The 15,269-nt window shown below is 43.0% G+C and overlaps 1 protein-coding gene across 1 annotated transcript in view; it reads right to left on the bottom strand.

Moving 5' to 3' along the window:
- The window catches only part of GLDC (glycine decarboxylase), a 118,190-nt gene that overhangs the window by 68,625 nt on the left and 34,296 nt on the right, over positions 1 to 15,269 (bottom strand). The window contains exons 4-7 of the mRNA XM_053573195.1: positions 8,116 to 8,280; positions 4,868 to 4,945; positions 3,128 to 3,275; positions 2,628 to 2,824 (exon numbers count right to left, since the gene is read on the bottom strand). Coding sequence (XP_053429170.1) covers positions 2,628 to 2,824; positions 3,128 to 3,275; positions 4,868 to 4,945; positions 8,116 to 8,280 — 588 coding nt within the window. The remainder of the gene's footprint in view (positions 1 to 2,627; positions 2,825 to 3,127; positions 3,276 to 4,867; positions 4,946 to 8,115; positions 8,281 to 15,269) is intronic.

The raw sequence follows: 15,269 nt of genomic DNA, 5'->3' as shown, positions 1-15,269 counted from the left end.
TGTACAAAGGCAATTCATATAACCAAAAAATTTGAACCCCTGAAATATTGTGAAATAAAAAACAAAAATAAATAGTGATAGGTGCGGTGTACCCTTTCACATCTGTAATCCTAACACTTTGGGAGGCCTAGGCGAGTAGATTGCCTAAGCTCAGGAGTTTGAGATCAGCCTGAGCAAGAATGAGACCCCTGTCTCTAAAAAAAAAAGTCAGGGGCGGCGCCTGTGGCTCAGTCGGTAAGGCGCCGGCCCCATATACCGAGGGTGGCGGGTTCAAACCCGGTCCCGGCCAAACTGCAAACAAAAAAAAATAGCCAGGCGTTGTGGCGGGCGCCTGTAGTCCCAGCTACTTGGGAGGCTGAGGCAAGAGAATCGCTTAAGCCCAGGAGTTGGAGGTTGCTGTGAGCTGTGTAAGGCCACAGCACTCTACCGAGGGCCATAAAGTGAGACTCTGTCTCTACAAAAAAAAAAAAAGTCAGGCATTGTGGCAGGCACCTATAGTCCCAGCTACTTGGGAGGCTGAGGCAAGAGGATTACCTGAGCCCAAAAGTTTGAGGTTGCTGTGAGCCAATGATGCCAGAGCACTCTACGGAGGGGGACAAAGTGAGACTCTGTCTCAAAAATAAATAATAAAAATAAATACTATGTAAAATTAAAAAAATAATAATAAAGAAACCATTTCCATGGCTCGGCACCTGTGGCTCAAGCAACTAAGGCACCAGCCACATACACCTGAGCTGGCAGGTTCGAATCCAGCCCAGGCCCACCAAACAACATTGACAGGTGCAACCAAAAAATTAGCTGGGCGTTGTGGCAAGCGCCTGTAATCCCAGCTACTTAAGAGGCAGAGGCAGGAGAATCGCTTGAGCCCAGGAGTTGGAGATTGCTGTGAGCTGTGATGCTACGGCACTCTACCCAAGGTGACAGCTTGAGGCTCTGTCTCAAAAAAATAAAGGAAGAAAGAAAGAAACCATTTCCAAAATTTCCTCTTCTAAACAGGACTAGTGGTTTTTAGTTTATACTTTGAGGCACTGAGATATATACAATAATGAGAATAAAGCTAGGAGTCTTAAAAAGAACTTTTCCAAGAATTCCCCAGCCTAACATAATAATGATGATTGAGGATTAAATTTCTACTCTGAGCTTCTTAACAGATGCCTGTAAACGGGAAATATCTGACTAACTAGAATGTCTAGACAGTTGACCTTCCAGGTCTACAGATTCTACACCCAAGGATTCAACAGAATTTGGATAGAAAACATTCAGGGGAAAAAAAATGCCAAAATAATTCATATAACAATAAAAATACAAATAAAATGCAATGCAACTATTTAACATGGCATTTACAATGCATTAGGTATTATAAGTAATCTAGGGATGATTTAAAATATTTGGGATGATGTATACAGACTATATGTGAATATTACACCATTTTATATAAGGGACCTAAATATCTGTTGATTTTGGTATCTGAGGGAGTTCCTAGAACCAATTGCCCATGTACACTAAGGGACAACTGTATTAGAAATAGAACTATATGGGTATTAAGAAAAAGAATGGGGTGGCGCCTGTGGCTCAGTCGGTAAGGCGCCGGCCCCATATACCGAGGGTGGCACGTTCAAACCCGGTCCCGGCTGAACTGCAACCAAAAAATAGCCGGGCGTTGTGGCGGGTGCCTGTAGTCCCAGCCACTTGGGAGGCTGAGGCAAGAGAATCACTTAAGCCCAGAAGTTGGAGGTTGCTGTGAGCTGTGTGATGCCACGGCACTCTACTGAGGGCCATAAAAGTGAGACTCTGTCTCTACAAAAAAAATAAAATAAAATAAAATAAAAAAGAAAAAGAATGTAGGCTCGGCACCCATAGCACAGTGGTTAGGGCACCAGCCACATGCACCAGGGCTGGTGGGTTTGAACCTGTCCTGAGCTTGCTAAAACAAAAAATAGCCAGGCATTGTGGCAGATACCTGCAGTCCCAGCTACTCGGAGACTAAAGCAAGAGAATTGCTCGAGCCCAAGAGTTTGAGGTTTCTGCGAGCTGTTATACCACAGCACTCTACTGAGGGCGACATAGTGAGACTGTCTCAAAAAACAAAAAAGAAAGAAAGAAAAAGAAAAAGAAGGTAGTAGTCTTACCACTTTTCCCTAACAAAATTGTTCCTTCTGAAATACAATTAAAAAAAAAAAAAAAAAAAAAAGGCAGTGCCTGTGGCTCAAGGAGTAGGGCACCAGCCCCATATACCAGAAGTGGTGGGGTCAAACCCAGCCAAACCACAACAAAAAAATAGCCGGGCATTATGGTGGGCACCTGTAGTCCCAGCTACTTGGGAGGCTGAGACAAGAGAATCACCTAAGCCCAAGAGCTGGAGGTTGCTGTGAGCTGTGATGCCCCAGCACTCTACTGAGGGCAACAAAGTAAGACTCTGTCTCAAACAAAAAAAAAAAAAAAAAATCCATTATAAAAATCAGCTGACATGTAATGTCACAAACTTTTTGAATTAGAAAGTCTGTATATTTTCTTAATTGACCCAACATGGCTCAGTCAATTCAGAGAGAAATCAATATCTGTGATCAGGAAGAGGAACAGAGGGGCGCATAACCACAATAAAAGAGGAGAAACATGAGTTGCTTTACCGTGTTACGCCCACCATTCTTCCAGGCATCATCCTCACCAAGCTTTGTCTGACAGCAAAAAAGGCTGCATGTGGTCCCCCATAGCCCAGCGGCACTCCAAACCTCTGTGAGCTGCCCAGGGCAATGTCTACCCCAAATTCTCCAGGAGGCCTCAAGATGCACAGAGCTAAAAGGTCAGTAGCACAGCATGCCAGGCTCTAGAAAGGAAACAAGAACAAAGAGACGAGGTTGCTACCTTTCCCAGACAGCAGGGGGAGAGTGGTAAATTATCTCAACCACAGAGAGACTGGCAGAGTGGATTCATAAGTCTGCGAACTCCATTTGCTCATTCATTCATTCAACAAATATTTACTGAATGCCTCCCATGTGCCAGGAATCAGTGAGCAAAACAAACTCGAAGAATGGAGGAAGGAGAGTTTAACCATTCCATGTGATAATCATAAAGAAATGAACAGCACACCAGAAGACAGGCAGATAGATAAGTAGAGAGGTTTGCCTACCCCAGTCTGATGGGCTCTTTCCACGAGTTCTGTAAAGTCTTCTACCTTCCCTTCTGTGTCTGGGTACTGGAACAACACTCCACTGACATCTTTTCCACTGAAATCCATTTCATGGGGTAACTTCAGCTCAATGAGAACGCCAGCATATCTGGAAAGACAGAAGACAAAAAACAATCCTGCTTTCAGTTTACAAGGGAAAATTAATGACGTAAAGTTTCTTTTCAGTGAGATAGTCTTCATTTTCTGTGGCCCCCTCTGTGGCCTCCAAGCCCACTCCATCCCACCCCTGGACCATCAGTGGTAACAGAGCTTCACAGTAACTTAAATATATTTAACAGCTCGGCTTCTGTTGCTCTCTCCTACCCCTACCACTCTCTCTCCTTCCACCTGTCCTGACACTCTGCTCCTGAAAAAGAATCAGGATCATCACTTCCTAGGTGATGATCAGAACCAATACCTGTCACACCAGACCCGTCACCACTTTCCCCTTGATTAGTCTTAAGTGACCAGAAAGGCGTCAGTAAGCAAGGAAGGATTCCTTAAATTCTTAAAGCTATCTAATGCCAATCGCATTGTCAGAAAACCCCCTTTGAAGGGACGGTGATATTGGTGGAGGAAGAATATCCAATTTTTTTTTCTTTCTTTCTTTCTTTTTTTTTTTTTTTTGAGGCAGAATCCTTCTCTGTTACCCTGGCTAGAGTACTATGGCCTAGCTCACTGCAACCTCAAACTCCTGATCTGAAGTGATTCTCTTGCCTCAGCCTCCTGAGTAGCTAGGACTACAGGGGCTCACCTCAATGCCTGGCTGACTTTTCTATTTTTAGTAGAGATGGGATCTCATTCTTGCTCAGGCTGTTCTTGAACTCCTAAATTTAATTAACCTACTTGCCTCGGCCTCCCACAATGCTAGGACTATAGGCATGAGCCACTACACCTGGCCAATGCCCAACTTTTATTAAGAAGAAAGCAAATACTTGCAAGTGGTGGTTGTGCTGGGTTAGTTTTAACTGATTAAAGCACTAAACAAATACAATACACTTTAAACTACATCATACAATACGTAGGTATGGTGTACATGCCCTATGCAATGGTTGTAGGGAACACACACAAAAGCACGATACTATGACACTTCTATGTGAGTTCCATTTTTGTCACTGTTTTTCAAACTTTCCAAAACACCATTGAAATAACTTTTATATTTTTGGGCGGCGCCTGGGGCTCCGTTGGTAAGGCGCCAGTCCCATGTACCGAGGGTGGCAGGTTCAAACCCGGCCCCGGCTGAACTGCAACCAAAAAATAGCTGGGCGTTGTGGCGGGCGCCTGTAGTCCCAGCTACTCGGGAGGCTGAGGCAAGAGAATCGCTCAAGCCCAGTAGTTGGAGGTTGCTGTGAGCTGTGTGAGGCCATGGCACTCTACTGAGGGCCATAAAGTGAAACTCTGTCTCTACAAAAAAAAAAAAAGAAATAGACTTTTATATTTTTAATTTTCTTTTTACAAAAGAAAGCAAAAAGTTCATAACTTACTTAAAGCAAAGATAACTATCTATTTTCCCATCAGTTCTGACACAGTTTACTTATTAGAGAGAGATCCCTATAAGAATAGTGGGAGGGAAAGAAAAACTCAACAACCCCAATGAAAACCAGATTTACTTTCAATCAGTTTGGAAGTGAAAAAAAAAAAAAGAAAGAAAGAAAAACAACAGCTGATCCCTGAGTTCAAAACACAAATAAAATCAATTACTTGGCTCGAGTTTGGATGACAGCTATTGTCTGTGGGTGGCAACGAGGATCAACAAAAAATTTCCTCCTTTTGTTGTACCTGTTGAAAAGAAAAAGCACATTCAAACATAAACATTTAAGAAATCACACTAAATTTTTTTTAATTTTTTTAGAGATAAGGGTCTTGCTATGTTGCCCAGGCTGGTCTCAAACTCCTGGCCTTAAGCAATCCTCCTGCCTCTGCCTCCCAAAGTGCTAAGATTACAGGTGTGAGTCACCATGTCTGGATGAAAATCAGACTAACTTCTAAAAATGCAAAGCAAACGTGTTACTTATGATAAGTCTGAGCATAATATAAAAATAGAGTTGTTAGGGTGACGCCTATAGCTCAATGGGTAGGGCATTGGCCACGGAAACCCAGGCTGGCGGGTTCGAGCCAGCCCAGGACAGCTAAACAACAATGACAATTGCAACAAAAAAATAGCCAGGCATTGCGGTGGGCGCCTGTGGTACCAGCTACTTGGGAGCTGGGACAAGAGAATCACTTGAGCTCGGGAGTTTGAGGTTGCTGTGAGCTGTGACACCATGGCACTCTACCGAGGGCGACATGATGAGACTCTGTCTCAAAAAAAAAAAAAAAGGAGTTGCTAATAACTAATTACATTTACTGATTAGAATTCTACTTAAATTCAATGCTCATTCTGATCTCATTTAGCAAAATCAAAGTGTAAAAAAAAAATACCATGAGGAAAAAAGAAAGAATAGCAAAAGGTAGTGACTAGATATAAGTGAAAATGTAATTGATCTTCTAAATGAAAACATTTTAGAGATTATCTAAATGCACCACAAGAGACAAAGGATTTAGATAAGCTATGAGGTATGCAGGGCTATATGGCTATTAAAGGAGCAGAGTTGGGTGGAGGACCCAAATCCTGGGAGTTGTCTAGCAGCCCTTGATTTCAGAAAACAAAACCTGTGGGAACGCTTCATGTATCATGAGCACATGAGCATAAAAGGAGAAGGTGGGGATGGGTACATACACGTTGTGTGCAATGAACAGTCATTCCTCCAGGGGACCCAGACCGGGGAAAAATGCTTTACTTTTCATTATATCCCACTCAACTATTTGAATTTGTTTTCACTACATATAGGTATTAATTTTATAATAAATATAAATTTAGCAGAGGAGTAAGGAGAGTTGGAGAGATATAAAAGTGATTAGTTATCCAATGCACAATGCTATTCACAGTCGGAACGTAAATAAATCTGGAGAAATGGGCTATCTAAGCCTGAGTGACCTGAATTGGAAGGTAATTTTTAATTGAAGATAAGTAAGCACACACTTAAGTTCTTCAGGCTGTTTTTCCAGGGTAAATCTAAATGCAAGCCTGAAGGAATGAGAAGTAAAAGAAAGCAAATTGGCTCAGCGCCCATAGTTCAGTGGGTAGGGTGCCGGCCACATACACCGGGGCTGGCGGATTCGAACCCGGCCAGGCCTGCTAAACAATGATGACAACTACAACCAAAAATAGCTGGATATTGTGGCAGTTGCCTGTAGTCCCAGTTACTTTCAGGTTGAGGCAAGAGAATCACTTAAGCGCAAGAGTTAGAGGTTGCTGTGAGTTGTGACACCATAGCACTCTACCCAGAGCGATATAGCAAGACTCTATCTCAAAAAAATAAATAAATAAAAGGAAGCAAATTAAGCATTTACAGAGTGTGATTAACTGCTGGACTCTAAGCAGTTCAGAATAAACCCTGAACCAACAGTTAGAAAGCCCTAGGCTTTGTCAAGTGTGAGATGAAGGCTTTTCCTTAGAAAAAGATGGAAGATATCTTAACCGCTAGCTGCTAAAGTTTTAAGAAATAATAAAAAACAGTAATAATTTTTTAAAGGTGGGAGAGGCAGGGCAGGGTGGCTCACGCCTGTAATCCTAGCACTCTGGGAGGCTGGGGCTGGAGGATCCCTTGAGCTCAGGAGTTTGAGACCGGCCTGAGGAAGAGAAAGACAGGTCTCTACCAAAAATCGCAAAACTAGCCAGGCGTGTGGCAGGTCCCTGTAGTCCCAGAAACTTGGCAGGTTGAGGCAAAAGGATTACTTGAGCCCAAGAGTTTGAGGTTGCTGTGGGCTATGACACTATGGCATTCCACCAAAGGCAACTATGTCTCAAAAAAAACAAAAATGGGAATGCACATGAAGCATTATTAATAAAAGTAAAAGGTGGAACCAAACTAAATATGTAAGAATAAAAGCGAGGTGAAATAAGTTATGGATCTTCCATGAAAGTGAGTACTACCATGGAGACAATAAGGCACATTCTGTAAAGCCAATTAAAGAAATGTGGAAATATTCACATTAATTTGTAAAATGGAAAAAGAAGACAAGTTATCAAACATTAAATACAACCTAAGAACAATGTTCTTCATAGGAGGTTCGGCCAGTCCTACTCAGTATCAATTCTTCTCTTCACCCCAAGTAACAGAACCACAATATGTAAGGGGCAACACTTACCCCACATAAAAAGATGACTGTCCTGGACGCCTGTAAGAAGGGGTTGGCCAGTGAAGTATAAGTGAAAGTTGTTGAATAGAGACTTCCAAAAAATGCTTTGAGGAGGACTCACTTAGCTAGAAGTCTTCCTTAGCCTTCCCTTTTTCTTGCTGGGTGCAGATGACACAGCTAGATTTCCTGCAGTGGTCTTCTGACCGTGAGAATTAAAGCCTCACCACGATGGCACAGCCAGGGCGGCATGGGTCCCTGGTAAAATCTCTGGTTGCCATGATGCCCCTGAACTTAACATTATGTACAAAAAACAAAATGTCTTTCTTACATAATGTTAGACAATAGTGGCTTTTTTTTTTTTTAAATAGTCTCACTCTGTTACCCTGGGTAGCATGCTGACGTATCACAGCTCACAGAAACCTCAAACTCTTGGGCTCAAGAACTCCTCCTGGCTCAGCCTCCTGAGTAGCTAGGACTACAGGTGCCTGCCATGAAGTTTGGCTAGAATTTCTATTTTTATTACAGATGGCATCCTGCTCTTGCTCAGGTTAGTCTTGAACTAAGCTCAAGTGATCCACCAGTCTCAGCCTCCCAGAGTGCTAGGATTAAAGGTGTGAATCATTACGCCCAGCCAATCGTGGCTTTTTAAAAACCACTATTATTTCAGTTCTTTTCCTGACCTCAGCTAACTCAGCCAGGGCACCCATGCTGCACGGCAGGAGTGTGGCGGTGAGCCCTCGCTGGGAAACCCCAGGCTGAGCCCTCACCTGCTGCACAGCTGCATTGCCTCTGCAGCTGCAGTCGCCTCATCCAACAGGGACGCGTTAGCCATGTCCAAGCCTGTGATGTCACACACCATAGTTTGATAGTTGAGTAAACTCTCCAGTCTCCCCTGAGACACTTCTGGCTGGTATGGAGTATACTGGGTGATCCTGTGGGGGAAACAAAACCCATGCCCAAGCTTCACTCTGCTGTTCAGCTCAGAGTGCCTCCACTTTAGAACTCGGTACCTGAAAATTGTTTGCCTCTCTTGAGAACTTTTGTAAACAATTTCAGAATTAAATCATAGAAACATTCTTCTTTTTTTTTTTTTTTAGAGACAGAGTCTCACTTTATTGCCCTTGGTAGAGTGGTTTCACAGCTCACAGCAACCTCCAAATCCTGGCCTTAGGCGATTGATTCTCTTGCCTCAGCCTCCTGAGTAGCTGAGACTACAGGCGCCCACCACAATGTCTGGCTATTTTTTTTCTTTCTTTTTTAGAGACAGAGTCTCACTTTATCACCCTCAACAGAGTGCCATGGCATCACACAGCTCACAGCAACCTCCAACTCCTGGACTTAGGCAATCCTCTTGCCTCAGCCTCCCAAGCAGCTGGGACTACAGGTGCCCGCCACAACACCTAGCTATTTTTTTGTTGCAGTTTGGCCGGGGCCAGGTTTGAACCCACCACTCTCAGTCTATGGGGCCAGCATCCTACCCACTGAGCCATAGGCGCCGCCAGAAACATTATTCTTTGAGGATAATTAGAACTTATTTTTCTATACCTCTGTTTTTTTTAATCTTACATCACTATTTTAATGATGGTCCTTAAAACCCACTGGAGACTACCTATGACATTATAAAGAAAAATTTCACTTCTTATTATTTTCTTTTTTTTTTTTTTTTTTTTGTGATTTTTGGCCAGGGCTAGGTTTGAACCTGCCACCTCCGGCATATGGGACCGGCGCCCTACTCCTTGAGCCACAGGCGCCACCCACACTTCCTATTATTTTCCTCTTGATAAAAGAAAACATCACTCATTTTCTTTTCTTTTCTTTTTTTTTTTTTTAGAGACAGAGTCTCACTTATCACCCTCCGTAGAGTGCCGGGGCGTCACACAGCTCACAGCAACCTCCAACTCCTGGGCTTAGGCAATTCCCTTGCCTCAGCCTCCAGAGTAGCTGGAACTACAGGCACCTGCCAGCCACAATGCCTGGCTATTTCTTTGTTGCAGTTTGGCCGGGGCCAGGTTTGAACCCTCCACGCTCTGTATATGGGGCCGGCGTCCTGCCCACTGAGCCACAGGCGCCACCCGAAAACATCACTCATTTTATAACAGGAAAGGATCCAAGAATCTAATATCTTGACACTTAAAACTCTTCTTTTTTTCTTGATCTGCATTTTTATCCTAATCAAGAGAAGTTCTATGTGCTAAAGATTTAACAGAAGTCCATTTAAGAACTCTCTCTATCCCATTACTAAGAGCCTATGGAAGTTAACTCCATGACTACCAAAATTTCAGGATACAAATGATTAGAAGGCAGAAGAGACATAGATTATAATTTTATGTCCTCCAGTTGTTAGTCAAGAATGTGGCTTCAGATAATGTGAGTTAGCCAACTTATTTCCTTTACCCTTTTTGAAATTCCTTCATTCCTTTACCCATACTACAAATTTTCTGCCTTATAAATGACAAAAACTATTATAGGTTCATAAGCAAGATGAATAGTCCCTGATTCTAATAGAGGAAAAGACACTAATTCAGACTAATACATGTTACAAAGAAAATAAAATAAGATGATTAAGATAGAGGGGTGCCTGAGCGCTTTTGATGGAGCTGCCATGTTTTCTTTTTTCTTTTGAGACAGAGCCTCAAGCTGTCACCCTGGGTAGAGTGCAGTGGCATCACAGCTCACAGCAACCTCCAACTCCTGGGCTCAAGCGAGTCACCTGTCTCCGCCTCCCAAGTAGCTGGGACTACAGGCGCCTGCCATGACGCCCAGCTATTTTTTGTTGCAGCCATCATTGTTGTTTGGTGGGTCCAGGCTGGATTCAAACCTGCCAGCTCAGGTGTATGTGGCTGGCGCCTTAGCTGCTTGAGCCACAGGCGCTGAGCCGAGCTGCCATGTTTTCACCGAAAATCCACTTACACCAAGTACCACCAACGTGGGTCAGCTCTGAGGGCATGCACCTGCCTGGGACTGACATTTGTTTACATCTCTAATGTCTGCATACTAGTTTAAGGAAAAAGTTTTAGGTGTTTTATTCCGTTTCATTTTGCTTTTCATTTCTTCAAGCCTTTTCCTTTCCCTCCTGTTATGGTAACCATATTTAGGATCTAAATATCTATATCCTAATAACTATATCACCTAATAACTATATTAGGATCTAACCATTTTTTTTTCTCTGTTCTTTTTTGAAGGTTTCAAAACAAATTATCTTCTCTTCTTTGAGGGAAAGTGGGGAAGGGGTTTTATCTTTCCAAGGAGTATAATGTCAAGACTTTGAAATAACTGTTGAAACTTGTTGGTGTAGGGTGGTGAATGTGTGTGTTTGTGTACACAGCAGAATCAATTTTTGCTTCAGTTAACTCCTTGAACAGCCTGGCTTAGCAACTGTAAATTAGTTTGCTACATTCCGACTGGGAGGTGAACTGGAATGAATAAGGCACACAATACATAGTGCAGGCCAGTATAACGGGAATCTGAACAAAAACAGGGTTAAAAAAAGGCATAGAAAACTGGCAGTTGTGATCTCAAATCAGACAAGACCTTCACACATGACTTGCGACCATGAAGAGAGATGCACTATAAGTGGAATGATGAAATAAGTTAGATAGCATGCATGTAATACTGTGCACTCGTTGAAAATGTGCTTTAAAGAATATTTCCTGGGCAGCGCCTGTGGCTCAGTGAGTAGGGTGCCAGTCCCATATACTGAGGGTGGTGGGTTCAAACCCGCCCCAGTCAAACTGCAACAACAACAAAATAAATAGCTGGGCGTTGTGGCGGGCACCTATAGTCCCAGCTACTCAGGAGGCGGAGGCAAGAGGCCTAAGCCCGGGAGTTGGAGGTTGCTGTGAGCTGTGTGATGCCATGGCACTCTACCAAGGGCGATAAAGTGAGACTCTGTCTCTACAAAAAGGAAAAAAAAAAAAAAGAATATTTCCTGACAGGGAAGATGCTCACTGTAAGTTAATTTAAAATTAAGATATAGGGCGGCGCCTGTGGCTCAGCAAGTAGGGCACCAGTCGCATATACAGAGGGTGGTGGGTTTAAACCCAGTCCCAACCAAACTGCAACAAAAAATAGCCGGGCATTGTGGGAGTGCCTATGGTCTCAGCTACTCGGGAGACTGAGACAAGAGAATCGCCTAAGCCCAGGAGTTGGAGGTTGCTGTGAGTTGTGACACCACAGCACTCTACCATGGGTGATAAAGTGAGACTCTGTCTCTAAAAAAAAAAATTAAAAAATTAAGATACAAAATACTGACTGGACATCTGTAGCTCAAGCGGCTAAGGCGCCAGCCACATACACTAGAGCTGGCTGGTTTGAAACCAGCCTGAGCCTGCCAAACAACAATGACAACTACAACCAAAAAATAGCCAGGCACTGTGGCAGGCGCCTGTAGTCCCAGCTACTTGGGAGGCTGAGACAAGAGAATCACTTAAGCCCAGGAGGTGGAGGTTGCTGTAAGCTATGACACCATAGCACTTCTACCCAGGGTGACAAGCTTGAGACTCTGCTAAAAAACAAAACAAAACAAAACAAAAACACATTCATAGACCTTTTGCAAAAGTCTCATAGTTCTATTCAGATAATACTAATTATATTTCTTTCTTTTATTTATTTTTTTAATTTTAATTTAATTTAATTTATTTATATATATATATATTTTGAGACAAGAATCTCTCTCTGTGGCTCTGGGGTTGAGGGCTGGGGTTCTCATCATACCTCACAGCAACTTCAGACTCTCAAGCTTAAGATCCTCTTGCCTCAGTCCCAAGTAGCTGGGACTACAGATGCCCACCACAATGATCAGCTAGTTTTTCTATTTTTAGTAGATAGTGGGTATTGCTCTTGCTCAGGCTGGCCTTGAACTCCTGAGCTCAAGCAATATACACATCTCAGGCTCCCAGAGTGCAAGGATTACAGGCATGAGTGCCATGCTAGGCCAATATTAGTTATTTCTACTTGAAAACTATTTTTGAAAAAAAGAAAAAGAAAACTACTTTTGGCTGGGCATAGTGGCTCATGGTTATAATCCTACCACATTGGAAGGCCAAGGTAGGAGGACTGCTTCAGGTTAGGAGTTTGAAACCAGCCTGGGCAACATAGTAAAAACCTTTCTCTACAAAAAGTAAGAACAAACAAATTTTTAAACTCTAAAAACTACTTATGCTGGGCAGCGCATGTGGGTCAGTGAGAAGGGCACCAGTCCCACATACCAAGGGTGGTGGGTTCGAACCCAGCCCCGGCCAAACTGCAACAAAAAATAGCCGGGTGTTGTGGCGGGTGCCTATAGTCCCAGCTACTCAGGAGGCTGAGGCAAGAGAATCTCCTAAGCCCAAGAGCTAGAGGTTGCTGTGAGCTGTGACGCCACAGCATACTACCAAGGATGACAAAGTAAGACTCTGTCTCTAAAAAAATAGAAATAAATAAAAACTACTTATGCAGGCTTGGCGCCTGTGGCTCAAGAGGCTAAGGCGCCAGCCACATACACCTGAGCTTGCGGGTTAGAATCCAGCCCGGGCCCGCCAAACAACAATGATGGCTGCAACAAAAAATACCCGGGCATTGTGGCAGGCGCCTGTAGTCCCAGCTACTTGGGAGGTGGAGGCAGGAGACTCGCTTGAGCCCAGGAGTTAGAGGTTGCTGTGAGCTGTGATGCCATGGCACTCTACCCAGGGCAACAGCTTGAGGCTCTGTCTCAAAAAAAAAAAAAAACTACTTATGCAAATTAACCACAGCCCATGATCCCTTTACATTCCCTACCCTTCCTCCAACAAGAACCTCAAATAGCTTTTCTTCCTGAATATTCTTTTTTTTTCTTTGAGACATAGGTGTCATAGTTCACAACAACCTCAAACTCTTGGGCTCAAGTGATTCTCTTGCCTCAGCCTTCCGAGTAGCTGGGACTACAGGTGCCCCACCACAACAACCGGCTATTTTTAGAGACCGAGTCTCACTCTTGCTCAGCCTATTCTACAACCCATGAGCTCAGGGCAATCAACCTGCCTCAGCCTCCCAGAGTTCTAAGATTACAGGTGTGAGCCACCACATCTGGCCTTCCTCGATGTTCTTATTCCTTCCAAGATACCACTATTCTGCCAATTTGTGGGGAAGAAATGTCCAAAAAAAATTTTAGTCTAAATAATGACCATTTCAGCTCGGCACCTGTGGCTCAAGCAGCTAAGGCACCAGCCACATACACCTGAGCTGGTGGTTTCGAATCCAGCCCAGGCCTGCCAAACAATGATGGCTGCAACCAAAAAATAGGCATTGTGGTGGGCGTCTGTAGTCCCAGCTACTTGGGAGGCAGAGAAAGGAAACTCGCTTGAGCCCAGGAGTTTGAGGTCGCTGTGAGCTATGATGCCACAGCGCTCTACCCGGGGCAACAGCTTGAGGCTCTGTCTCAAAAAAATAAATAAATAAATAAATAAATAAATAAATAATGACCATTTCTCATTGATCTTCCTTCCGATGTATATCCATCTCTTCATTTTTGTTGCCTTATTGGCCTAACACAGTGCTAAAAATTGGAAATTAAGGCCGGCGTCTGTGGCTCAGTGGGTAGGGCGCCGGCCCCATATACCAGGGTGGCAGGTTCGAACCCAGCCCTGGCCAAACTGCAATAAAAATAGAAAAGTAATATTTGTAATACAAATGTATATTTGATTCCACTATTCAAATACTCTTCCTGGCACCCTATGCCTGGAAGAAAAGTTCCCAAACTTCTCAAGCACAACCTTCATAACTGAGACTGTCATGTCCCTTATATCACAGACTTCGAGATTTAGCATTTTCCTCCTTCCCTGTTCAACATTCCTCTCCTGTTTCAACCCTTTTATAAGTGTAAGGTTAAGTGAATGTTAATTAACACTTCTAAAGCCCTTTAAAATTGTTGTCTCACAAACTGACAAATATATTATCTCCCTCCTTTTAGCTGTAAAATTCTTCCAGAGTCTATGGTTTGTTTTTTTTTTTCTTTTTTTTTGTAGAGACAGAGTTTCACTTTATGGCCCTCGGTAGAGTGCCATGGCGTCATACAGCTCACAGCAACCTCCTACTCCTGGGCTTAAGTGATTCTCTTGCCTCAGCCTCCCGAGTAGCTGGGACTAAAGGCGCCTGCCACAACGCCCGGCTATTTTTTGGTTGCAGTTCAGCCAGGGCCGGGTTTGAACCCGCCAACCCGGGTATATGGGGCCGGCACCTTACCGACTGAGCCACAGGCGCCGCCCGTCTATGTGTTTTTTATACTGGTAAAATAAAACAGGCATTACAAATCTTAACAATAATCTATTAAAGGACTTAGTGCATGTAACTGTAAATGACGGAAGGAAGGAAGGAAAACATTGAAGGAAGGAAAGAAGACTTCTTACTTCGGTTAATCTCAGCACTGAGGATAATAAACAAAGCCTCATTTCAGGAGGAAAAAATGCTATCAAAGGGTCTACCTGTCACCACGCATACAAGAATTTGTCTCAATTAGGTAAAACAAAGTGATAGAAAAGTGTCATCTATAACGTCTATGTGCCAGCTGACAAAACAACTCAAATTGGTTTGTTTCTAGATATTTTCATTATTTATAAAAGTAACTGTATATCCAAGGCAGTTAGTTCAGTTCAAATAAGAGGCTTGATATATTTGACATGGCATTAACATTTACCCTAAGATAATCCATATTCTATATCAGTTGTGTTGTGACTTCCTTTAGGAAATGGGAAACTGAAATACCCTTATTTTAATACTGGTGCCAAAATTATACAAAACAGAAAGAGCCACAGAGGAAATGTAAACACTCTGACACTAGTTACTTTTTTATCAGCAGTTGAAAATTCAAAACAGTGGACATCATAAAATAACTTCTAGATCTGATGTAAATGTTTAAGAGGCAAAATGTTTGTATTCTTTCAAGACGACATTGTCCATTTATTTTCTT

Source organism: Nycticebus coucang, chromosome 2, assembly GCF_027406575.1.
Source record: "Nycticebus coucang isolate mNycCou1 chromosome 2, mNycCou1.pri, whole genome shotgun sequence".
Taxonomy (NCBI): domain Eukaryota; kingdom Metazoa; phylum Chordata; class Mammalia; order Primates; family Lorisidae; genus Nycticebus; species Nycticebus coucang.
This window is presented reverse-complemented; position numbering and strand designations above follow the sequence as displayed.